We start from the raw sequence: 25,205 nt of genomic DNA on the forward strand, positions 1-25,205 counted from the left end.
CCAGGGACTGCACATTAGTGAGTAATATACTCGAAAATGGTGGATGGTATGCACGCCTCCTAAGTCGGACTAAAAGCACACTCCGAATTCCTCTTCTCCGTCGACGGCGTCTTGTAGCAACCCCTGGGGTCAGTGGAATTGCCTCAGGGGGTACAAACAAAGGATACAATTGTGGAACGAGTCATTTCTGGTCGAAATGCTGGTGAGTGACTGCCAATATAATATCCAAAAGTTATTTTCAGCAAGAAACATTCTGAGCAAATAATGTAATAAATAACCCCCCAAAATATATATATATGGCAAAGTTGGCTAGGAGCGAGGAACAGGGGAACCATGTCTGTCGGTACCATCTTGTCATCTTGTGGGCAACCAATCACAGTGCACCAATGGATAGCAACTGTCATTGAGTCCGACACCTCGGCCAAGCTCACGTTTAAAACGCATGAAAGCCAGTCAGGGCTATGGCAAGAGCTGTGCTTAATGGCTAAATCATTTAATAGTGCACCAGAAATACTTGCTACTGTGATTGCTGAAATGCAGAGCCTGTTGATGGAGTATTTTTTTATCCAAAATTATATTTTTGTTACATTGTTTGCTAACAGCTGGTTAGCTAGCTCTCTGTCGCATTGACTACCAAACGTTGCTAATGCTAGCTAGCCACTTAATATTTAAAAAAAATCTAAAAATGTATGTAAGCTAGCTAAGTTAGCAATGCTATGAATACAACTCCCATCTGCAGTCGACATCCGGATACGATTTGAAAGCTCCAAAAGTGGTTATAGCTTTGACTGCATGTTTACAGTGAATTCTGAGCCATTCACTGTTGCTAGCTACACTACATAAATCATTTTACCAGGTTCCTGTGATGCAATTGCAATGACAGTCCACCACAACATACGCAAGTTTCCTGATTAGCAAGGGGTAGTCTGTGTTTAATTTCATTGTGTATTAGAACATATATGTACATATTCTTATTCATTCCTTTACACTTGTGTGTATAAGGTAGTTGTTGTGAAATTGTTAGATTACTTGTTAGATATTACTGCATGGTCGGAACTAGAAGCACAAGCATTTCACTACACTCGCATTAACATCTGCTAACCATGTGTATGTAAACAATAAAATTTGATTTGATTTTGATTTGAGAAACACAGTTTGTGATCATTGTGAGGGGATTTCGCTAATGGTTGAATGGGGAATTTTGCAACAGTTTGCAACAGTTTCCAAGGGGGGAGGGCCTTAGCAAAGGGTCAATTAGACTGATTTCGAAATCTCCTTGGCCAAAATGGCTGGCATTATCACACCATTCTGGAACTTTGAGGATTTATTTATGACATAGCCACAGTGTTGGAGTAGTGAACTTCATGTAGTTAAACAAGTATTTTAACTACATTTTGAAGTAGCTTGGTGGTAGTTGAACTAAATTCAAATCTAGGTAGTGTTTACAGTAGTTAATTACTTTTTTTTGCCATGTAGTGGTGTAGCTAACTACAGGAAGTACACACAATTTTCTTTGCAAAAATATAATAAAATATGGGTGAAGTAGGCAAGAATGTCCTTTCTGTTTTGGCATCAGACCTGCCTTATTCTCACTTGAAACATAGTTGTTGTGTTTACTAGGCTAAATTCAGTGACTCCAGACTGATCTCTTCTTGCAATTTGTAGTCTACAATATTTCAGATTTAGAAATGTAATTTTTCACAAAGTAGATTGGATGTAGTGAACATATTTTTCAAAGTAGTTAAGTAAACTATATATTTATTAAGGGTAGCTTTAGTGTAGTGTAACTTCTTCCAGTGTGAAGTAATTGTTAGCATGTTAAACTGCATTTTTAGAGTAACTTCCCCAAATACCGCATAGCCCCTAAAGTAATTTAATAGGATCTCTGTGGGATCTTCATAACAGGCAGCGTAGACCAATAACCCCTAAACCAATTTTAAACCAAACTAAAACTTAACCTAACACTTAAAAAGTGCAGTATCCCTTTAATAACTTCAGTGTTCCGAAAGGGGAAAATCTTCATCAATAATGTGTCTGCAGCACAAGATGGAGAAAGTCCACCTGGAATGACTCCACAGTAGTTGCCGCTTGTCTGTTTGTCTGTCGTCTGCTTGTCTGTCTGTCTCTCCTCGGTGGTGGAGCGCTTCCTCCTGGTCACGCGGTGGGCCTGTCCCGCGACGGCCAGCGTTCTATTGACAGGCTCGATGTAGAGGAAGTCTCCATTGAGTTGAATGAAGCCCATCTGCAAAAAATGGACAAGACAAGACAGAGATCATGGCTTGCGCTCAAACCGCATTTTTTCCCTGACCATCTGATGACAGCGCATCCAGCTTAAACTTCGCCCACTGACAAAGGAGGGGAGATATTGTAGGAGAGCACAGCAGCATATCAATCTAGGCATCAAAAATACATTTACATTTTAGCAGACACCTATCCAGAGCAACTTACTGGCCCACCATGGGAAACGAACCCAAAACCGTGAAGTTGCAACCATCATCCTCTATCAACTGAGACACACGGGGACGCACAATAGGTGCTGATTTGTGTCTGGGGGAAAAATGACTTCAAACTGTACAGTAGAGCCATGAAGTATTCATGACGGTAAAGCCTCTTTCTCTCTCTCTCTCTCTCCCTTATTACATCTAAGAGAACACCTGGCTTAATTTTGAATGAGAGATGAACGTACAGCAACAAACGCAGATTACATTGAATGCAAGACCTAAACATTTCAGTCACTCATCACTTGAGCCCGCTGTGTTGTCGCTGTCCTGACCATGTCATCAGCCTGATATACACTGACATTTCAATAAGAAAGCTGACAGCCTGACGTCAGTGCATGTCAAACGATACAACACACTGCACTGCGTTTGTCCTTCTCAGTATGTTCACAGCGTCTCTCTCTGAGCAATAAGGAGCAGCATTCTCATTGGTCGGTGTGAACGCTAGTCAGGTTTCCCACTTCCGTGCAGAGCTTGAAGTGGTTGTGGCATTTCTCTGAACCTTCCGGCTAAACACACTACACAGAACCCCAGAACCCCGGAACCCCAGAACCCCAGCCCTGAAAGAGGTATGCCATGCGGCCGAGACGTCTACAACTAGGGGAACTTTACATTACAGGTCAGTTAGTCCAAATAACAAAGCCCTGCTTACACGCTCCCCGCCACACATCACCTAGAGCTCCCCACTACTTAGAGCTCACCACTACCTAGAGCTCCTCACTAACTAAAGCTCCCTACTACCTAGAGCTCTTCACTAACTAAAGCTCCCCACCACCTAGAGCTCCCCACTTCCTAGACCTCCCTACTACCTAGAGCTCCCCACTACCTAGAGCTCCCCACTTCCTAGAGCTCCCCACTTCCTAGAGCTCCCCACTTCCTAGAGCTCCCCACTACATAGAGCTCCCCACTACATAGAGCTCCCCACTACATAGAGCTCCCCACTACCTAGAGCTCCCCACTACTACCCCACTACCTAGAGCTCCCCACTACCTAGATCCCCCCACTACCTCTCCACTACCTAGAATTCCCCACTAACTCACCACTACCTAGAGCTCCCGACTACCAAGAGCTCCCCACTACCTAGAGCTCACCACTACCTCCCCACTACCTAGAGCTCCCCACTAACTTAAACTCCCCACCACCTAGAGCTCCCCACTACTTACAGCTCAGCACTACCTAGAGTTCCCCCCCTACCTAGAGCTCCCCACCACCAAGAGCTCCTCACTAACTAAAGCTCCCCACTACCTAGAGCTCCCCACTTCCTAGAGCTCCCCACCACCAAGAGCTCCCCACCTCCAAGAGCTCCCCACCTCCAAGAGCTCCCCACTTCCAAGAGCTCCCCACTACCTTCCCACTACCTTGAGCTCCCTACTACCTAGAGCTCACCACTACCTAGATTTCCCCACTACCTTCGCCCTACCTTGAGCTCCCTACTACCTAGAGCTCCCTACTACCTAGTGCTCCTCACTACCTAGAGCTCCTCACTACCTAGAGTTCCCCACTACCACCCCACTACCTTGAGCTCCCCACTACCTAGAACTCCCCACTACCTAGAGCTCCCTACTACCTAGAGCTCCCCACTACCTAGAGCTCCCCACTACCTAGAGCCCCCTACTACCTAGAGCTCCTCACTACCTAGAGCTCCCAACTACCTAGAGCACCCCCCACTACCTAGAGCTCCCCACTTCCTAGAGCTCCCCGCTACATAGAGCTCCCCAGTACCTAAAGTTCCCCACTACCTCCCCACTACCTAGAGCTCCCCACACCTCCCCACTACCTAAAGCTCCCTACTACCTAGAGCTCCCCACACCTCCCCAGTAACTAAAGTTCCCCACTACCTCCATAACTACCTAGAGCTCCCCAATACCTAGAGCTCCCCACTACCTACAACTCCCCAATCCCTCCCCACTACCTAGAGCTCCCCAATACCTAGAGCTCCCCACTCCCTCCCCACTACCTAGAGCTCCCCACTAACTAGAGTTCCCCCACTACCTCTCGACTACCTAGAGTTCCCCATTCCCTAGAACTCCCCACTACCTAGAGCTCCCCACTACCTTCCCACTCCCTAGAGTTCCCCACTCCCTAGAACTCCCCACTACCTTGAGCTCCCTACTACCTAGAGGTCCCTACTACCTAGAGCTCCTCACTACCTAGCGCTCTCCACTACCTAGAGCTCCCCACTACCTAGAACTCCCCACTACCTAGAACTCCCCACTACCTCCCCACTACCTAGAACTCCCCACTACCTAGAACTCCCCACTACCTAGAACTCCCCACTACCTTCCCACTACCTAGAGCTCCCCACTACCTCCCCACTACCTAAAGCTCCCCAATACCTAGAACTCCCCACTACCTAGAGCTCCCCACTACCTAGAGCTCTCCACTACCTAGAGCTCCCTACTACCTCCCCACTACCTAGAGTTCCCCCACTACCTAGAGCTCCCCACTACCTAGAGCTCCCCACTACCTAGAGCTCCCAACTACCTCCCCACTACCTAGAGTTCCCCCACTACCTAGAGCTCCCCACTACCTAGAGCTCTCCACTACCTAGAGCTCCCCACTACCTCCCGACTACCTAGAGCTCCCTACTACCTAGAGATCCTCACTACCTAGAGCTCCCCACTACCTAGAGCTCCCCACACCTCCCCACTACCTAGAGCTCCCTACTACCTAGAGCTCCCCGCACCTCCCCACTAACTAAAGTTCCCCACTACCTCCCCACTACCTAGAGCTCCCTACTACCTAGAGATCCTCACTACTTAGAGCTCCCCACTACCTAGAGCTCCCCACAGCTCCCCACTACCTAGAGCTCCCCACTACCTAGAGCTCCCCAATACCTAGAGCTCCCCAATACCTAGAGCTCCCTACTACCTCCCCACTACCTCCCCACTACCTAGAGCACCCCACTACCTAGAGCTCCCCACTACCTAGAGTTCCCCACTACCTAGAGCTCCCCAATAGCTAGAGCTCCCCAATACCTAGAGCTCCCCAATACCTAGAGCTCCCCACTACCTAGAGCTCCCCACTACCTAGAACTCCCCACTACCTAGAACTCCCCACTACCTAGAGCTCCCCACTACCTAGAGTTCCCCACTACCTCCCCACTACCAAGAGCTCCCCACTACCTAGAGTTCCCCCACTACCTAGAGTTCCCCCACTACCTAGAGCTCAACACTACCTAGAGTTCCCCCACTACCTAGAGTTCCCCACTACCTAGAGCTCACCACTACTTAGAGCTCACCACTACCTAGAGCTCCTCACTAACTAAAGCTCCCCACCACCTAGAGCTCCCCACTTCCTAGAGCTCCCCATTACCTAGAGCTCCCCACTACCTAGAGCTCCCCACTACCTAGAGCTCCCCACTACCTAGAGCTCCCCACTACCTAGAGCTCCCCACACCTCCCCACTACCTAGAGCTCCCTACTACCTAGAGCTCCCCGCACCTCCCCACGAACTAAAGTTCCCCACTACCTCCCCACTACCTAAAGCTCCCCAATACCTAGAGCTCCCCAATACCTAGAGCTCCCTACTACCTCCCCACTACCTCCCCACTACCTAGAGCTCCCCACTACCTAGAGCTCCCCACTACCTAGAGTTCCCCACTTCCTAGAGCTCCCCACTACATAGAGCTCCCCACTACCTAGAGCACCCCCCACTACCTAGAGCTCCCCACTTCCTAGAGCTCCCCACTACCTAGAGCTCCCCACTACTACCCCACTACCTAGAGCTCCCCACTACCTCCCCACTACCTAGAGCTCCCTACTACCTAGAGATCCTCACTACCTAGAGCTCCCCACTACCTAGAGCTCCCCACACCTCCCCACTACCTAGAGCTCCCTACTACCTAGAGCTCCCCGCACCTCCCCACTAACTAAAGTTCCAAATTACCTCCCCACTACCTAGAGCTCCCTACTACCTAGAGATCCTCACTACTTAGAGCTCCCCACTACCTAGAGCTCCCCACAGCTCCCCACTACCTAGAGCTCCCCACTACCTAGAGCTCCCCAATACCTAGAGCTCCCCAATACCTATAGCTCCCTACTACCTCCCCACTACCTCCCCACTACCTAGAGCTCCCCACTACCTAGAGCTCCCCACTACCTAGAGTTCCCCACTACCTAGAGCTACCCACTACCTAGAACTCCCCACTACCTAGAGCTCCCCACTACCTAGAGTTCCCCACTACCTCCCCACTACCAAGAGCTCCCCACTACCTAGAGTTCCCCCACTACCTAGAGCTCAACACTACCTAGAGTTCCCCCACTACCTAGAGTTCCCCACTACCTAGAGCTCACCACTACTTAGAGCTCACCACTACCTAGAGCTCCTCACTAACTAAAGCTCCCCACCACCTAGAGCTCCCCACTTCCTAGAGCTCCCCATTACCTAGAGCTCCCCACTACCTAGAGCTCCCCACTACCTAGAGCTCCCCACTACCTAGAGCTCCCCACTACCTAGAGCTCCCCACACCTCCCCACTACCTAGAGCTCCCTACTACCTAGAGCTCCCCGCACCTCCCCACGAACTAAAGTTCCCCACTACCTCCCCACTACCTAAAGCTCCCCAATACCTAGAGCTCCCCAATACCTAGAGCTCCCTACTACCTCCCCACTACCTCCCCACTACCTAGAGCTCCCCACTACCTAGAGCTCCCCACTACCTAGAGTTCCCCACTTCCTAGAGCTCCCCACTACATAGAGCTCCCCACTACCTAGAGCACCCCCCACTACCTAGAGCTCCCCACTTCCTAGAGCTCCCCACTACCTAGAGCTCCCCACTACTACCCCACTACCTAGAGCTCCCCACTACCTAGAGCCCCCCACTACCTCTCCACCACCTAGAATTCCCCACTAACTCACCACTACCTAGAGCTCCCGACTACCAAGAGCTCCCCACTACATAGAGTTCCCCCACTACCTAGAGCTCCCCACTACCTAGAGCTCCCCACTACCTAGAGTTCCCCACTCCCTAGAACTCCCCACTACCTAGAGCTCCCCACTACCTTCCCACTCCCTAGAGTTCCCCACTCCCTAGAACTCCCCACTACCTAGAGCTCCCCACTACCTTCCCACTCCCTAGAGTTCCCCACTCCCTAGAACTCCCCACTACCTAGAGCTCCCCACTACCTTCCCACTCCCTAGAGTTCCCCACTCCCTAGAACTCCCCACTACCTTGAGCTCCCTACTACCTAGAGCTCCTCACTACCTAGCGCTCTCCACTACCTAGAGCTCCCCACTACCTAGAACTCCCCACTACCTAGAACTCCCCACTACCTAGAACTCCCCACTACCTCCCCACTACCTAGAACTCCCCACTACCTAGAACTCCCCACTACCTTCCCACTACCTAGAGCTCCCCACTACCTCCCCACTACCTAAAGCTCCCCAATACCTAGAACTCCCCACTACCTAGAGCTCCCCACTACCTAGAGCTCTCCACTACCTAGAGCTCCCTACTACCTCCCCACTACCTAGAGTTCCCCCACTACCTAGAGCTCCCCACTACCTCCCCACTACCTAGAGCTCCCTACTACCTAGAGATCCTCACTACCTAGAGCTCCCCACTACCTAGAGCTCCCCACACCTCCCCACTACCTAGAGCTCCCTACTACCTAGAGCTCCCCGCACCTTCCCACTAACTAAAGTTCCCCACTACCTCCCCACTACCTAGAGCTCCCTACTACCTAGAGATCCTCACTACCTAGAGCTCCCCACTACCTAGAGCTCCCCACTACCTAGAGTTCCCCACTCCCTAGAACTCCCCACTACCTAGAGCTCCCCACTACCTTCCCACTCCCTAGAGTTCCCCACTCCCTAGAACTCCCCACTACCTAGAGCTCCCCACTACCTTCCCACTCCCTAGAGTTCCCCACTCCCTAGAACTCCCCACTACCTAGAGCTCCCCACTACCTTCCCACTCCCTAGAGTTCCCCACTCCCTAGAACTCCCCACTACCTTGAGCTCCCTACTACCTAGAGCTCCTCACTACCTAGCGCTCTCCACTACCTAGAGCTCCCCACTACCTAGAACTCCCCACTACCTAGAACTCCCCACTACCTCCCCACTACCTAGAACTCCCCACTACCTAGAACTCCCCACTACCTTCCCACTACCTAGAGCTCCCCACTACCTCCCCACTACCTAAAGCTCCCCAATACCTAGAACTCCCCACTACCTAGAGCTCCCCACTACCTAGAGCTCTCCACTACCTAGAGCTCCCTACTACCTCCCCACTACCTAGAGTTCCCCCACTACCTAGAGCTCCCCACTACCTCCCCACTACCTAGAGCTCCCTACTACCTAGAGATCCTCACTACCTAGAGCTCCCCACTACCTAGAGCTCCCCACACCTCCCCACTACCTAGAGCTCCCTACTACCTAGAGCTCCCCGCACCTTCCCACTAACTAAAGTTCCCCACTACCTCCCCACTACCTAGAGCTCCCTACTACCTAGAGATCCTCACTACCTAGAGCTCCCCACTACCTAGAGCTCCCCACACCTCCCCACTACCTAGAGCTCCCCACTACCTAGAGCTCCCCAATATCTAGAGCTCCCCAATACCTAGAGCTCCCTACTACCTCCCCACTACCTCCCCACTACCTCCCCACTACCTAAAGCTCCCCAATACCTAGAGCTCCCCAATACCTAGAGCTCCCTACTACCTCCCCACTACCTCCCCACTACCTAGAGCTCCCCACTACCTAGAGCTCCCCACTACCTAGAGTTCCCCACTTCCTAGAGCTCCCCACTACATAGAGCTCCCCACTACCTAGAGCACCCCCCACTACCTAGAGCTCCCCACTTCCTAGAGCTCCCCACTACCTAGAGCTCCCCACTACTACCCCACTACCTAGAGCTCCCCACTACCTAGAGCCCCCCACTACCTCTCCACCACCTAGAATTCCCCACTAACTCACCACTACCTAGAGCTCCCGACTACCAAGAGCTCCCCACTACATAGAGTTCCCCCACTACCTAGAGCTCCCCACTACCTAGAGCTCCCCACTACCTAGAGTTCCCCACTCCCTAGAACTCCCCACTACCTAGAGCTCCCCACTACCTTCCCACTCCCTAGAGTTCCCCACTCCCTAGAACTCCCCACTACCTAGAGCTCCCCACTACCTTCCCACTCCCTAGAGTTCCCCACTCCCTAGAACTCCCCACTACCTAGAGCTCCCCACTACCTTCCCACTCCCTAGAGTTCCCCACTCCCTAGAACTCCCCACTACCTTGAGCTCCCTACTACCTAGAGCTCCTCACTACCTAGCGCTCTCCACTACCTAGAGCTCCCCACTACCTAGAACTCCCCACTACCTAGAACTCCCCACTACCTAGAACTCCCCACTACCTCCCCACTACCTAGAACTCCCCACTACCTAGAACTCCCCACTACCTTCCCACTACCTAGAGCTCCCCACTACCTCCCCACTACCTAAAGCTCCCCAATACCTAGAACTCCCCACTACCTAGAGCTCCCCACTACCTAGAGCTCTCCACTACCTAGAGCTCCCTACTACCTCCCCACTACCTAGAGTTCCCCCACTACCTAGAGCTCCCCACTACCTCCCCACTACCTAGAGCTCCCTACTACCTAGAGATCCTCACTACCTAGAGCTCCCCACTACCTAGAGCTCCCCACACCTCCCCACTACCTAGAGCTCCCTACTACCTAGAGCTCCCCGCACCTTCCCACTAACTAAAGTTCCCCACTACCTCCCCACTACCTAGAGCTCCCTACTACCTAGAGATCCTCACTACCTAGAGCTCCCCACTACCTAGAGCTCCCCACTACCTAGAGTTCCCCACTCCCTAGAACTCCCCACTACCTAGAGCTCCCCACTACCTTCCCACTCCCTAGAGTTCCCCACTCCCTAGAACTCCCCACTACCTAGAGCTCCCCACTACCTTCCCACTCCCTAGAGTTCCCCACTCCCTAGAACTCCCCACTACCTAGAGCTCCCCACTACCTTCCCACTCCCTAGAGTTCCCCACTCCCTAGAACTCCCCACTACCTTGAGCTCCCTACTACCTAGAGCTCCTCACTACCTAGCGCTCTCCACTACCTAGAGCTCCCCACTACCTAGAACTCCCCACTACCTAGAACTCCCCACTACCTCCCCACTACCTAGAACTCCCCACTACCTAGAACTCCCCACTACCTTCCCACTACCTAGAGCTCCCCACTACCTCCCCACTACCTAAAGCTCCCCAATACCTAGAACTCCCCACTACCTAGAGCTCCCCACTACCTAGAGCTCTCCACTACCTAGAGCTCCCTACTACCTCCCCACTACCTAGAGTTCCCCCACTACCTAGAGCTCCCCACTACCTCCCCACTACCTAGAGCTCCCTACTACCTAGAGATCCTCACTACCTAGAGCTCCCCACTACCTAGAGCTCCCCACACCTCCCCACTACCTAGAGCTCCCTACTACCTAGAGCTCCCCGCACCTTCCCACTAACTAAAGTTCCCCACTACCTCCCCTACTACCTAGAGATCCTCACTACCTAGAGCTCCCCACTACCTAGAGCTCCCCACACCTCCCCACTACCTAGAGCTCCCTACTACCTAGAGCTCCCCGCACCTTCCCACTAACTAAAGTTCCCCACTACCTCCCCACTACCTAGAGCTCCCGACTACCTAGAGATCCTCACTACCTAGAGCTCCCCACTACCTAGAGCTCCCCACACCTCCCCACTACCTAGAGCTCCCCACTACCTAGAGCTCCCCAATATCAAGAGCTCCCAAATACCTAGAGCTCCCTACTACCTCCCCACTACCTCCCCACTACCTCCCCACTACCTAAAGCTCCCCAATACCTAGAGCTCCCCAATACCTAGAGCTCCCTACTACCTCCCCACTACCTCCCCACTACCTAGAGCTCCCCACTACCTAGAGCTCCCCACTACCTAGAGTTCCCCACTTCCTAGAGCTCCCCACTACATAGAGCTCCCCACTACCTAGAGCACCCCCCACTACCTAGAGCTCCCCACTTCCTAGAGCTCCCCACTACCTAGAGCTCCCCACTACTATCCCACTACCTAGAGCTCCCCACTACCTAGAGCCCCCCACTACCTCTCCACCACCTAGAATTCCCCACTAACTCACCACTACCTAGAGCTCCCGACTACCAAGAGCTCCCCACTACATAGAGTTCCCCCACTACCTAGAGCTCCCCACTACCTAGAGCTCCCCACTACCTAGAGTTCCCCACTCCCTAGAACTCCCCACTACCTAGAGCTCCCTACTACCTTCCCACTCCCTAGAGTTCCCCACTCCCTAGAACTCCCCACTACCTAGAGCTCCCCACTACCTTCCCACTCCCTAGAGTTCCCCACTCCCTAGAACTCCCCACTACCTAGAGCTCCCCACTACCTTCCCACTCCCTAGAGTTCCCCACTCCCTAGAACTCCCCACTACCTTGAGCTCCCTACTACCTAGAGCTCCTCACTACCTAGCGCTCTCCACTACCTAGAGCTCCCCACTACCTAGAACTCCCCACTACCTAGAACTCCCCACTACCTAGAACTCCCCACTACCTCCCCACTACCTAGAACTCCCCACTACCTAGAACTCCCCACTACCTTCCCACTACCTAGAGCTCCCCACTACCTCCCCACTACCTAAAGCTCCCCAATACCTAGAACTCCCCACTACCTAGAGCTCCCCACTACCTAGAGCTCTCCACTACCTAGAGCTCCCTACTACCTCCCCACTACCTAGAGTTCCCCCACTACCTAGAGCTCCCCACTACCTCCCCACTACCTAGAGCTCCCTACTACCTAGAGATCCTCACTACCTAGAGCTCCCCACTACCTAGAGCTCCCCACACCTCCCCACTACCTAGAGCTCCCTACTACCTAGAGCTCCCCGCACCTTCCCACTAACTAAAGTTCCCCACTACCTCCCCACTACCTAGAGCTCCCTACTACCTAGAGATCCTCACTACCTAGAGCTCCCCACTACCTAGAGCTCCCCACTACCTAGAGTTCCCCACTCCCTAGAACTCCCCACTACCTAGAGCTCCCCACTACCTTCCCACTCCCTAGAGTTCCCCACTCCCTAGAACTCCCCACTACCTAGAGCTCCCCACTACCTTCCCACTCCCTAGAGTTCCCCACTCCCTAGAACTCCCCACTACCTAGAGCTCCCCACTACCTTCCCACTCCCTAGAGTTCCCCACTCCCTAGAACTCCCCACTACCTTGAGCTCCCTACTACCTAGAGCTCCTCACTACCTAGCGCTCTCCACTACCTAGAGCTCCCCACTACCTAGAACTCCCCACTACCTAGAACTCCCCACTACCTCCCCACTACCTAGAACTCCCCACTACCTAGAACTCCCCACTACCTTCCCACTACCTAGAGCTCCCCACTACCTCCCCACTACCTAAAGCTCCCCAATACCTAGAACTCCCCACTACCTAGAGCTCCCCACTACCTAGAGCTCTCCACTACCTAGAGCTCCCTACTACCTCCCCACTACCTAGAGTTCCCCCACTACCTAGAGCTCCCCACTACCTCCCCACTACCTAGAGCTCCCTACTACCTAGAGATCCTCACTACCTAGAGCTCCCCACTACCTAGAGCTCCCCACACCTCCCCACTACCTAGAGCTCCCTACTACCTAGAGCTCCCCGCACCTTCCCACTAACTAAAGTTCCCCACTACCTCCCCACTACCTAGAGCTCCCTACTACCTAGAGATCCTCACTACATAGAGCTCCCCACTACCTAGAGCTCCCCACTACCTAGAGTTCCCCACTCCCTAGAACTCCCCACTACCTAGAGCTCCCCACTACCTTCCCACTCCCTAGAGTTCCCCACTCCCTAGAACTCCCCACTACCTAGAGCTCCCCACTACCTTCCCACTCCCTAGAGTTCCCCACTCCCTAGAACTCCCCACTACCTAGAGCTCCCCACTACCTTCCCACTCCCTAGAGTTCCCCACTCCCTAGAACTCCCCACTACCTAGAGCTCCCCACTACCTTCCCACTCCCTAGAGTTCCCCACTCCCTAGAACTCCCCACTACCTTGAGCTCCCTACTACCTAGAGCTCCTCACTACCTAGCGCTCTCCACTACCTAGAGCTCCCCACTACCTAGAACTCCCCACTACCTAGAACTCCCCACTACCTAGAACTCCCCACTACCTCCCCACTACCTAGAACTCCCCACTACCTAGAACTCCCCACTACCTTCCCACTACCTAGAGCTCCCCACTACCTCCCCACTACCTAAAGCTCCCCAATACCTAGAACTCCCCACTACCTAGAGCTCCCCACTACCTAGAGCTCTCCACTACCTAGAGCTCCCTACTACCTCCCCACTACCTAGAGTTCCCCCACTACCTAGAGCTCCCCACTACCTCCCCACTACCTAGAGCTCCCTACTACCTAGAGATCCTCACTACCTAGAGCTCCCCACTACCTAGAGCTCCCCACACCTCCCCACTACCTAGAGCTCCCTACTACCTAGAGCTCCCCGCACCTTCCCACTAACTAAAGTTCCCCACTACCTCCCCACTACCTAGAGCTCCCTACTACCTAGAGATCCTCACTACCTAGAGCTCCCCACTACCTAGAGCTCCCCACTACCTAGAGTTCCCCACTCCCTAGAACTCCCCACTACCTAGAGCTCCCCACTACCTTCCCACTCCCTAGAGTTCCCCACTCCCTAGAACTCCCCACTACCTAGAGCTCCCCACTACCTTCCCACTCCCTAGAGTTCCCCACTCCCTAGAACTCCCCACTACCTTGAGCTCCCTACTACCTAGAGCTCCTCACTACCTAGCGCTCCTCACTACCTAGCGCTCTCCACTACCTAGAGCTCCCCACTACCTAGAACTCCCCACTACCTAGAACTCCCCACTACCTCCCCACTACCTAGAACTCCCCACTACCTAGAACTCCCCACTACCTTCCCACTACCTAGAGCTCCCCACTACCTCCCCACTACCTAAAGCTCCCCAATACCTAGAACTCCCCACTACCTAGAGCTCCCCACTACCTAGAGCTCTCCACTACCTAGAGCTCCCTACTACCTCCCCACTACCTAGAGTTCCCCCACTACCTAGAGCTCCCCACTACCTCCCCACTACCTAGAGCTCCCTACTACCTAGAGATCCTCACTACCTAGAGCTCCCCACTACCTAGAGCTCCCCACACCTCCCCACTACCTAGAGCTCCCTACTACCTAGAGCTCCCCGCACCTTCCCACTAACTAAAGTTCCCCACTACCTCCCCACTACCTACAGCTCCCTACTACCTAGAGATCCTCACTACCTAGAGCTCCCCACTACCTAGAGCTCCCCACTACCTAGAGTTCCCCACTCCCTAGAACTCCCCACTACCTAGAGCTCCCCACTACCTTCCCACTCCCTAGAGTTCCCCACTCCCTAGAACTCCCCACTACCTAGAGCTCCCCACTACCTTCCCACTCCCTAGAGTTCCCCACTCCCTAGAACTCCCCACTACCTTGAGCTCCCTACTACCTAGAGCTCCTCACTACCTAGCGCTCCTCACTACCTAGCGCTCTCCACTACCTAGAGCTCCCCACTACCTAGAACTCCCCACTACCTAGAACTCCCCACTACCTCCCCACTACCTAGAACTCCCCACTACCTAGAACTCCCCACTACCTTCCCACTACCTAGAGCTCCCCACTACCTCCCCACTACCTAAAGCTCCCCAATACCTAGAACTCCCCACTACCTAGAGCTCCCCACTACCTAGAGCTCTCCACTACCTAGAGCTCCCTACTACCTCCCCACTACCTAGAGTTCCCCCACTACCTAGAGCTCCCCACTACCTCCCCACTACCTAGAGCTCCCTACTACCTAGAGATCCTCACTACCTAGAGCTCCCCACTACCTAGAGCTCCCCACACCTCCCCACTACCTAGAGCTCCCTACTACCTAGAGCTCCCCGCACCTTCCCACTAACTAAAGTTCCCCACTACCTCCCCACTACCTAGAGCTCCCTACTACCTAGAGATCCTCACTACCTAGAGCTCCCCACTACCTAGAGCTCCCCACACCTCCCCACTACCTAGAGCTCCCCACTACCTAGAGCTCCCCAATATCTAGAGCTCCCCAATACCTAGAGCTCCCTACTACCTCCGCACTACCTCCCCGCTACCTCCCCACTACCTAGAGCTCCCCACTACCTAGAGTTCCCCACTACCTAGAGTTCCCCACTCCCTAGAACTCCCCACTACCTAGAGCTCCCCACTACCTTCCCACTCCCTAGAGTTCCCCACTCCCTAGAACTCCCCACTACCTAGAGCTCCCCACTACCTTCCCACTCCCTAGAGTTCCCCACTCCCTAGAACTCCCCACTACCTAGAGCTCCCCACTACCTTCCCACTCCCTAGAGTTCCCCACTCCCTAGAACTCCCCACTACCTTGAGCTCCCTACTACCTAGAGCTCCTCACTACCTAGCGCTCTCCACTACCTAGAGCTCCCCACTACCTAGAACTCCCCACTACCTAGAACTCCCCACTACCTCCCCACTACCTAGAACTCCCCACTACCTAGAACTCCCCACTACCTTCCCACTACCTAGAGCTCCCCACTACCTCCCCACTACCTAAAGCTCCCCAATACCTAGAACTCCCCACTACCTAGAGCTCCCCACTACCTAGAGCTCTCCACTACCTAGAGCTCCCTACTACCTCCCCACTACCTAGAGTTCCCCCACTACCTAGAGCTCCCCACTACCTCCCCACTACCTAGAGCTCCCTACTACCTAGAGATCCTCACTACCTAGAGCTCCCCACTACCTAGAGCTCCCCACACCTCCCCACTACCTAGAGCTCCCTACTACCTAGAGCTCCCCGCACCTTCCCACTAACTAAAGTTCCCCACTACCTCCCCACTACCTAGAGCTCCCTACTACCTAGAGATCCTCACTACCTAGAGCTCCCCACTACCTAGAGCTCCCCACTACCTAGAGTTCCCCACTCCCTAGAACTCCCCACTACCTAGAGCTCCCCACTACCTTCCCACTCCCTAGAGTTCCCCACTCCCTAGAACTCCCCACTACCTAGAGCTCCCCACTACCTTCCCACTCCCTAGAGTTCCCCACTCCCTAGAACTCCCCACTACCTAGAGCTCCCCACTACCTTCCCACTCCCTAGAGTTCCCCACTCCCTAGAACTCCCCACTACCTTGAGCTCCCTACTACCTAGAGCTCCTCACTACCTAGCGCTCTCCACTACCTAGAGCTCCCCACTACCTAGAACTCCCCACTACCTAGAACTCCCCACTACCTCCCCACTACCTAGAACTCCCCACTACCTAGAACTCCCCACTACCTAGAACTCCCCACTACCTAGAACTCCCCACTACCTTCCCACTACCTAGAGCTCCCCACTACCTCCCCACTACCTAAAGCTCCCCAATACCTAGAACTCCCCACTACCTAGAGCTCCCCACTACCTAGAGCTCTCCACTACCTAGAGCTCCCTACTACCTCCACACTACCTAGAGTTCCCCCACTACCTAGAGCTCCCCACTACCTCCCCACTACCTAGAGCTCCCTACTACCTAGAGATCCTCACTACCTAGAGCTCCCCACTACCTAGAGCTCCCCACACCTCCCCACTACCTAGAGCTCCCTACTACCTAGAGCTCCCCGCACCTTCCCACTAACTAAAGTTCCCCACTACCTCCCCACTACCTAGAGCTCCCTACTACCTAGAGATCCTCACTACCTAGAGCTCCCCACTACCTAGAGCTCCCCACACCTCCCCACTACCTAGAGCTCCCCACTACCTAGAGCTCCCCAATATCTAGAGCTCCCCAATACCTAGAGCTCCCTACTACCTCCCCACTACCTCCCCGCTACCTCCCCACTACCTAGAGCTCCCCACTACCTAGAGTTCCCCACTACCTAGAGCTCCCCAATACCTAGAGTTCCCCACTACCTAGAACTCCCCACTACCTAGAACTCCCCACTACCTGGAGCTCCCCACTACCTCCCCACTACCTGGAGCTCCCCACTACCTCCCCACTACCTAGAGTTCCCCACTACCTCCCCGCTACCAAGAGCTCCCCACTACCTAGAGTTCCCCCACTACCTCCCCACTACCTAGAGTTCCCCACTACCTAGAGCTCCTCACTACTTAGAGCTTATCACTACCTAGAGCTCCTCACTAACTAAAGCTCCCCACCACCTAGAGCTCCCCACTTCCTAGAGCTCCCCATTACCTAGAGCTCCCCACTACCTAGAGCTCCCCACTACCTAGAGCTCCCCACACCTCCCCACTACCTAGAGCTCCCTACTACCTAGAGCTCCCCGCACCTCCCCACTAACTAAAGTTCCCCACTACCTCCCCACTACCTAAAGCTCCCCAATACCTAGAGCTCCCCAATACCTAGAGCTCCCTACTACCTCCCCACTACCTCCCCACTTCCTAGAGCTCCCCACTACATAGAGCTCCCCACTACATAGAGCACCCCCCACTACCTAGAGCTCCCCACTTCCTAGAGCTCCCCACTACATAGAGCTCCCCACTACATAGAGCTCCCCACTACCTAGAGCTCCCCACTACTACCCCACTACCTAGAGCTCCCCACTACCTAGAGCCCCCCACTACCTCTCCACCACCTGGAATTCCCCACTAACTCACCACTACCTAGAGCTCCCCACTACCTAGAACTCCCCACTACCTAGAACTCCCCACTACCTAGAACTCCCCACTACCTCCCCACTACCTAGAACTCCCCACTACCTAGAACTCCCCACTACCTTCCCACTACCTAGAGCTCCCCACTACCTCCCCACTACCTAAAGCTCCCCAATACCTAGAACTCCCCACTACCTAGAGCTCCCCACTACCTAGAGCTCTCCACTACCTAGAGCTCCCTACTACCTCCCCACTACCTAGAGTTCCCCCACTACCTAGAGCTCCCCACTACCTCCCCACTACCTAGAGCTCCCTACTACCTAGAGATCCTCACTACCTAGAGCTCCCCACTACCTAGAGCTCCCCACACCTCCCCACTACCTAGAGCTCCCTACTACCTAGAGCTCCCCGCACCTTCCCACTAACTAAAGTTCCCCACTACCTCCCCACTACCTAGAGCTCCCTACTACCTAGAGATCCTCACTACCTAGAGCTCCCCACTACCTAGAGCTCCCCACTACCTAGAGTTCCCCACTCCCTAGAACTCCCCACTACCTAGAGCTCCCCACTACCTTCCCACTCCCTAGAGCTCCCCACTACCTAGAGCTCCCCACTACCTAGAGCTCCCCACACCTCCCCACTACCTAGAGCTCCCTACTACCTAGAGCTCCCCGCACCTCCCCACTAACTAAAGTTCCCCACTACCTCCCCACTACCTAAAGCTCCCCAATACCTAGAGCTCCCCAATACCTAGAGCTCCCTACTACCTCCCCACTACCTCCCCACTACCTAGAGCTCCCCACTACCTAGAGCTCCCCACTACCTAGAGTTCCCCACTTCCTAGAGCTCCCCACTACATAGAGCTCCCCACTACATAGAGCACCCCCCACTACCTAGAGCTCCCCACTTCCTAGAGCTCCCCACTACATAGAGCTCCCCACTACATAGAGCTCCCCACTACCTAGAGCTCCCCACTACTACCCCACTACCTAGAGCTCCCCACTACCTAGAGCCCCCCACTACCTCTCCACCACCTGGAATTCCCCACTAACTCACCACTACCTAGAGCTCCCCACTACCTAGAACTCCCCACTACCTAGAACTCCCCACTACCTAGAACTCCCCACTACCTCCCCACTACCTAGAACTCCCCACTACCTTCCCACTACCTAGAGCTCCCCACTACCTCCCCACTACCTAAAGCTCCCCAATACCTAGAACTCCCCACTACCTAGAGCTCCCCACTACCTAGAGCTCTCCACTACCTAGAGCTCCCTACTACCTCCCCACTACCTAGAGTTCCCCCACTACCTAGAGCTCCCCACTACCTCCCCACTACCTAGAGCTCCCTACTACCTAGAGATCCTCACTACCTAGAGCTCCCCACTACCTAGAGCTCCCCACACCTCCCCACTACCTAGAGCTCCCTACTACCTAGAGCTCCCCGCACCTTCCCACTGACCAAAGTTCCCCACTACCTCCCCACTACCTAGAGCTCCCTACTACCTAGAGATCCTCACTACCTAGAGCTCCCCACTACCTAGAGCTCCCCACTACCTAGAGTTCCCCACTCCCTAGAACTCCCCACTACCTAGAGCTCCCCACTACCTTCCCACTCCCTAGAGTTCCCCACTCCCTAGAACTCCCCACTACCTAGAGCTCCCCACTACCTTCCCACTCCCTAGAGTTCCCCACTCCCTAGAACTCCCCACTACCTAGAGCTCCCCACTACCTTCCCACTCCCTAGAGTTCCCCACTCCCTAGAACTCCCCACTACCTTGAGCTCCCTACTACCTAGAGCTCCTCACTACCTAGCGCTCTCCACTACCTAGAGCTCCCCACTACCTAGAACTCCCCACTACCTAGAACTCCCCACTACCTCCCCACTACCTAGAACTCCCCACTACCTAGAACTCCCCACTACCTTCCCACTACCTAGAGCTCCCCACTACCTCCCCACTACCTAAAGCTCCCCAATACCTAGAACTCCCCACTACCTAGAGCTCCCCACTACCTAGAGCTCTCCACTACCTAGAGCTCCCTACTACCTCCCCACTACCTAGAGTTCCCCCACTACCTAGAGCTCCCCACTACCTCCCCACTACCTAGAGCTCCCTACTACCTAGAGATCCTCACTACCTAGAGCTCCCCACTACCTAGAGCTCCCCACACCTCCCCACTACCTAGAGCTCCCTACTACCTAGAGCTCCCCGCACCTTCCCACTAACTAAAGTTCCCCACTACCTCCCCACTACCTAGAGCTCCCTACTACCTAGAGATCCTCACTACCTAGAGGTCCCCACTACCTAGAGCTCCCCACACCTCCCCACTACCTAGAGCTCCCCACTACCTAGAGCTCCCCAATATCTAGAGCTCCCCAATACCTAGAGCTCCCTACTACCTCCCCACTACCTCCCCACTACCTCCCCACTACCTAAAGCTCCCCAATACCTAGAGCTCCCCAATACCTAGAGCTCCCTACTACCTCCCCACTACCTCCCCACTACCTAGAGCTCCCCACTACCTAGAGCTCCCCACTACCTAGAGTTCCCCACTTCCTAGAGCTCCCCACTACATAGAGCTCCCCACTACCTAGAGCACCCCCCACTACCTAGAGCTCCCCACTTCCTAGAGCTCCCCACTACCTAGAGCTCCCCACTACTACCCCACTACCTAGAGCTCCCCACTACCTAGAGCCCCCCACTACCTCTCCACCACCTAGAATTCCCCACTAACTCACCACTACCTAGAGCTCCCGACTACCAAGAGCTCCCCACTACATAGAGTTCCCCCACTACCTAGAGCTCCCCACTACCTAGAGCTCCCCACTACCTAGAGTTCCCCACTCCCTAGAACTCCCCACTACCTAGAGCTCCCCACTACCTTCCCACTCCCTAGAGTTCCCCACTCCCTAGAACTCCCCACTACCTAGAGCTCCCCACTACCTTCCCACTCCCTAGAGTTCCCCACTCCCTAGAACTCCCCACTACCTAGAGCTCCCCACTACCTTCCCACTCCCTAGAGTTCCCCACTCCCTAGAACTCCCCACTACCTTGAGCTCCCTACTACCTAGAGCTCCTCACTACCTAGCGCTCTCCACTACCTAGAGCTCCCCACTACCTAGAACTCCCCACTACCTAGAACTCCCCACTACCTCCCCACTACCTAGAACTCCCCACTACCTAGAACTCCCCACTACCTTCCCACTACCTAGAGCTCCCCACTACCTCCCCACTACCTAAAGCTCCCCAATACCTAGAACTCCCCACTACCTAGAGCTCCCCACTACCTAGAGCTCTCCACTACCTAGAGCTCCCTACTACCTCCCCACTACCTAGAGTTCCCCCACTACCTAGAGCTCCCCACTACCTCCCCACTACCTAGAGCTCCCTACTACCTAGAGATCCTCACTACCTAGAGCTCCCCACTACCTAGAGCTCCCCACACCTCCCCACTACCTAGAGCTCCCTACTACCTAGAGCTCCCCGCACCTTCCCACTAACTAAAGTTCCCCACTACCTCCCCACTACCTAGAGCTCCCTACTACCTAGAGATCCTCACTACCTAGAGCTCCCCACTACCTAGAGCTCCCCACTACCTAGAGTTCCCCACTCCCTAGAACTCCCCATTACCTAGAGCTCCCCACTACCTTCCCACTCCCTAGAGTTCCCCACTCCCTAGAACTCCCCACTACCTAGAGCTCCCCACTACCTTCCCACTCCCTAGAGTTCCCCACTCCCTAGAACTCCCCACTACCTAGAGCTCCCCACTACCTTCCCACTCCCTAGAGTTCCCCACTCCCTAGAACTCCCCACTACCTTGAGCTCCCTACTACCTAGAGCTCCTCACTACCTAGCGCTCTCCACTACCTAGAGCTCCCCACTACCTAGAACTCCCCACTACCTAGAACTCCCCACTACCTCCCCACTACCTAGAACTCCCCACTACCTAGAACTCCCCACTACCTTCCCACTACCTAGAGCTCCCCACTACCTCCCCACTACCTAAAGCTCCCCAATACCTAGAACTCCCCACTACCTAGAGCTCCCCACTACCTAGAGCTCTCCACTACCTAGAGCTCCCTACTACCTCCCCACTACCTAGAGTTCCCCCACTACCTAGAGCTCCCCACTACCTCCCCACTACCTAGAGCTCCCTACTACCTAGAGATCCTCACTACCTAGAGCTCCCCACTACCTAGAGCTCCCCACACCTCCCCACTACCTAGAGCTCCCTACTACCTAGAGCTCCCCGCACCTTCCCACTAACTAAAGTTCCCCACTACCTCCCCTACTACCTAGAGATCCTCATTACCTAGAGCTCCCCACTACCTAGAGCTCCCCACACCTCCCCACTACCTAGAGCTCCCTACTACCTAGAGCTCCCCGCACCTTCCCACTAACTAAAGTTCCCCACTACCTCCCCACTACCTAGAGCTCCCTACTACCTAGAGATCCTCACTACCTAGAGCTCCCCACTACCTAGAGCTCCCCACACCTCCCCACTACCTAGAGCTCCCCACTACCTAGAGCTCCCCAATATCTAGAGCTCCCCAATACCTAGAGCTCCCTACTACCTCCCCACTACCTCCCCACTACCTCCCCACTACCTAAAGCTCCCCAATACCTAGAGCTCCCCAATACCTAGAGCTCCCTACTACCTCCCCACTACCTCCCCACTACCTAGAGCTCCCCACTACCTAGAGCTCCCCACTACCTAGAGTTCCCCACTTCCTAGAGCTCCCCACTACATAGAGCTCCCCACTACCTAGAGCACCCCCCACTACCTAGAGCTCCCCACTTCCTAGAGCTCCCCACTACCTAGAGCTCCCCACTACTACCCCACTACCTAGAGCTCCCCACTACCTAGAGCCCCCCACTACCTCTCCACCACCTAGAATTCCCCACTAACTCACCACTACCTAGAGCTCCCGACTACCAAGAGCTCCCCACTACATAGAGTTCCCCCACTACCTAGAGCTCCCCACTACCTAGAGCTCCCCACTACCTAGAGTTCCCCACTCCCTAGAACTCCCCACTACCTAGAGCTCCCTACTACCTTCCCACTCCCTAGAGTTCCCCACTCCCTAGAACTCCCCACTACCTAGAGCTCCCCACTACCTTCCCACTCCCTAGAGTTCCCCACTCCCTAGAACTCCCCACTACCTAGAGCTCCCCACTACCTTCCCACTCCCTAGAGTTCCCCACTCCCTAGAACTCCCCACTACCTTGAGCTCCCTACTACCTAGAGCTCCTCACTACCTAGCGCTCTCCACTACCTAGAGCTCCCCACTACCTAGAACTCCCCACTACCTAGAACTCCCCACTACCTAGAACTCCCCACTACCTCCCCACTACCTAGAACTCCCCACTACCTAGAACTCCCCACTACCTTCCCACTACCTAGAGCTCCCCACTACCTCCCCACTACCTAAAGCTCCCCAATACCTAGAACTCCCCACTACCTAGAGCTCCCCACTACCTAGAGCTCTCCACTACCTAGAGCTCTCCACTACCTAGAGCTCCCTACTACCTCCCCACTACCTAGAGCTCCCTACTACCTAGAGATCCTCACTACCTAGAGCTCCCCACTACCTAGAGCTCCCCACACCTCCCCACTACCTAGAGCTCCCTACTACCTAGAGCTCCCCGCACCTTCCCACTAACTAAAGTTCCCCACTACCTCCCCACTACCTAGAGCTCCCTACTACCTAGAGATCCTCACTACCTAGAGCTCCCCACTACCTAGAGCTCCCCACTACCTAGAGTTCCCCACTCCCTAGAACTCCCCACTACCTAGAGCTCCCCACTACCTTCCCACTCCCTAGAGTTCCCCACTCCCTAGAACTCCCCACTACCTAGAGCTCCCCACTACCTTCCCACTCCCTAGAGTTCCCCACTCCCTAGAACTCCCCACTACCTAGAGCTCCCCACTACCTTCCCACTCCCTAGAGTTCCCCACTCCCTAGAACTCCCCACTACCTTGAGCTCCCTACTACCTAGAGCTCCTCACTACCTAGCGCTCTCCACTACCTAGAGCTCCCCACTACCTAGAACTCCCCACTACCTAGAACTCCCCACTACCTCCCCACTACCTAGAACTCCCCACTACCTAGAACTCCCCACTACCTTCCCACTACCTAGAGCTCCCCACTACCTCCCCACTACCTAAAGCTCCCCAATACCTAGAACTCCCCACTACCTAGAGCTCCCCACTACCTAGAGCTCTCCACTACCTAGAGCTCCCTACTACCTCCCCACTACCTAGAGTTCCCCCACTACCTAGAGCTCCCCACTACCTCCCCACTACCTAGAGCTCCCTACTACCTAGAGATCCTCACTACCTAGAGCTCCCCACTACCTAGAGCTCCCCACACCTCCCCACTACCTAGAGCTCCCTACTACCTAGAGCTCCCCGCACCTTCCCACTAACTAAAGTTCCCCACTACCTCCCCACTACCTAGAGCTCCCTACTACCTAGAGATCCTCACTACCTAGAGCTCCCCACTACCTAGAGCTCCCCACACCTCCCCACTACCTAGAGCTCCCCACTACCTAGAGCTCCCCAATATCTAGAGCTCCCCAATACCTAGAGCTCCCTACTACCTCCCCACTACCTCCCCACTACCTCCCCACTACCTAAAGCTCCCCAATACCTAGAGCTCCCCAATACCTAGAGCTCCCTACTACCTCCCCACTACCTCCCCACTACCTAGAGCTCCCCACTACCTAGAGCTCCCCACTACCTAGAGTTCCCCACTTCCTAGAGCTCCCCACTACATAGAGCTCCCCACTACCTAGAGCACCCCCCACTACCTAGAGCTCCCCACTTCCTAGAGCTCCCCACTACCTAGAGCTCCCCACTACTACCCCACTACCTAGAGCTCCCCACTACCTAGAGCCCCCCACTACCTCTCCACCACCTAGAATTCCCCACTAACTCACCACTACCTAGAGCTCCCGACTACCAAGAGCTCCCCACTACATAGAGTTCCCCCACTACCTAGAGCTCCCCACTACCTAGAGCTCCCCACTACCTAGAGTTCCCCACTCCCTAGAACTCCCCACTACCTAGAGCT

The 25,205-nt window shown here is 54.4% G+C and overlaps 1 protein-coding gene across 1 annotated transcript in view; it reads right to left on the bottom strand.

Annotated features, from left to right (window-relative positions):
* The window catches only part of LOC129819043 (A disintegrin and metalloproteinase with thrombospondin motifs 19-like), a 169,110-nt gene that overhangs the window by 101,185 nt on the left and 42,720 nt on the right, over positions 1-25,205 (bottom strand). The window contains exon 3 of the mRNA XM_055875548.1: positions 2,062-2,242. Within this exon, the coding sequence (XP_055731523.1) occupies positions 2,062-2,242 (181 nt within the window). The remainder of the gene's footprint in view (positions 1-2,061; positions 2,243-25,205) is intronic.

This window comes from Salvelinus fontinalis, chromosome 21, assembly GCF_029448725.1.
Source record: "Salvelinus fontinalis isolate EN_2023a chromosome 21, ASM2944872v1, whole genome shotgun sequence".
Lineage (NCBI taxonomy): Eukaryota > Metazoa > Chordata > Actinopteri > Salmoniformes > Salmonidae > Salvelinus > Salvelinus fontinalis.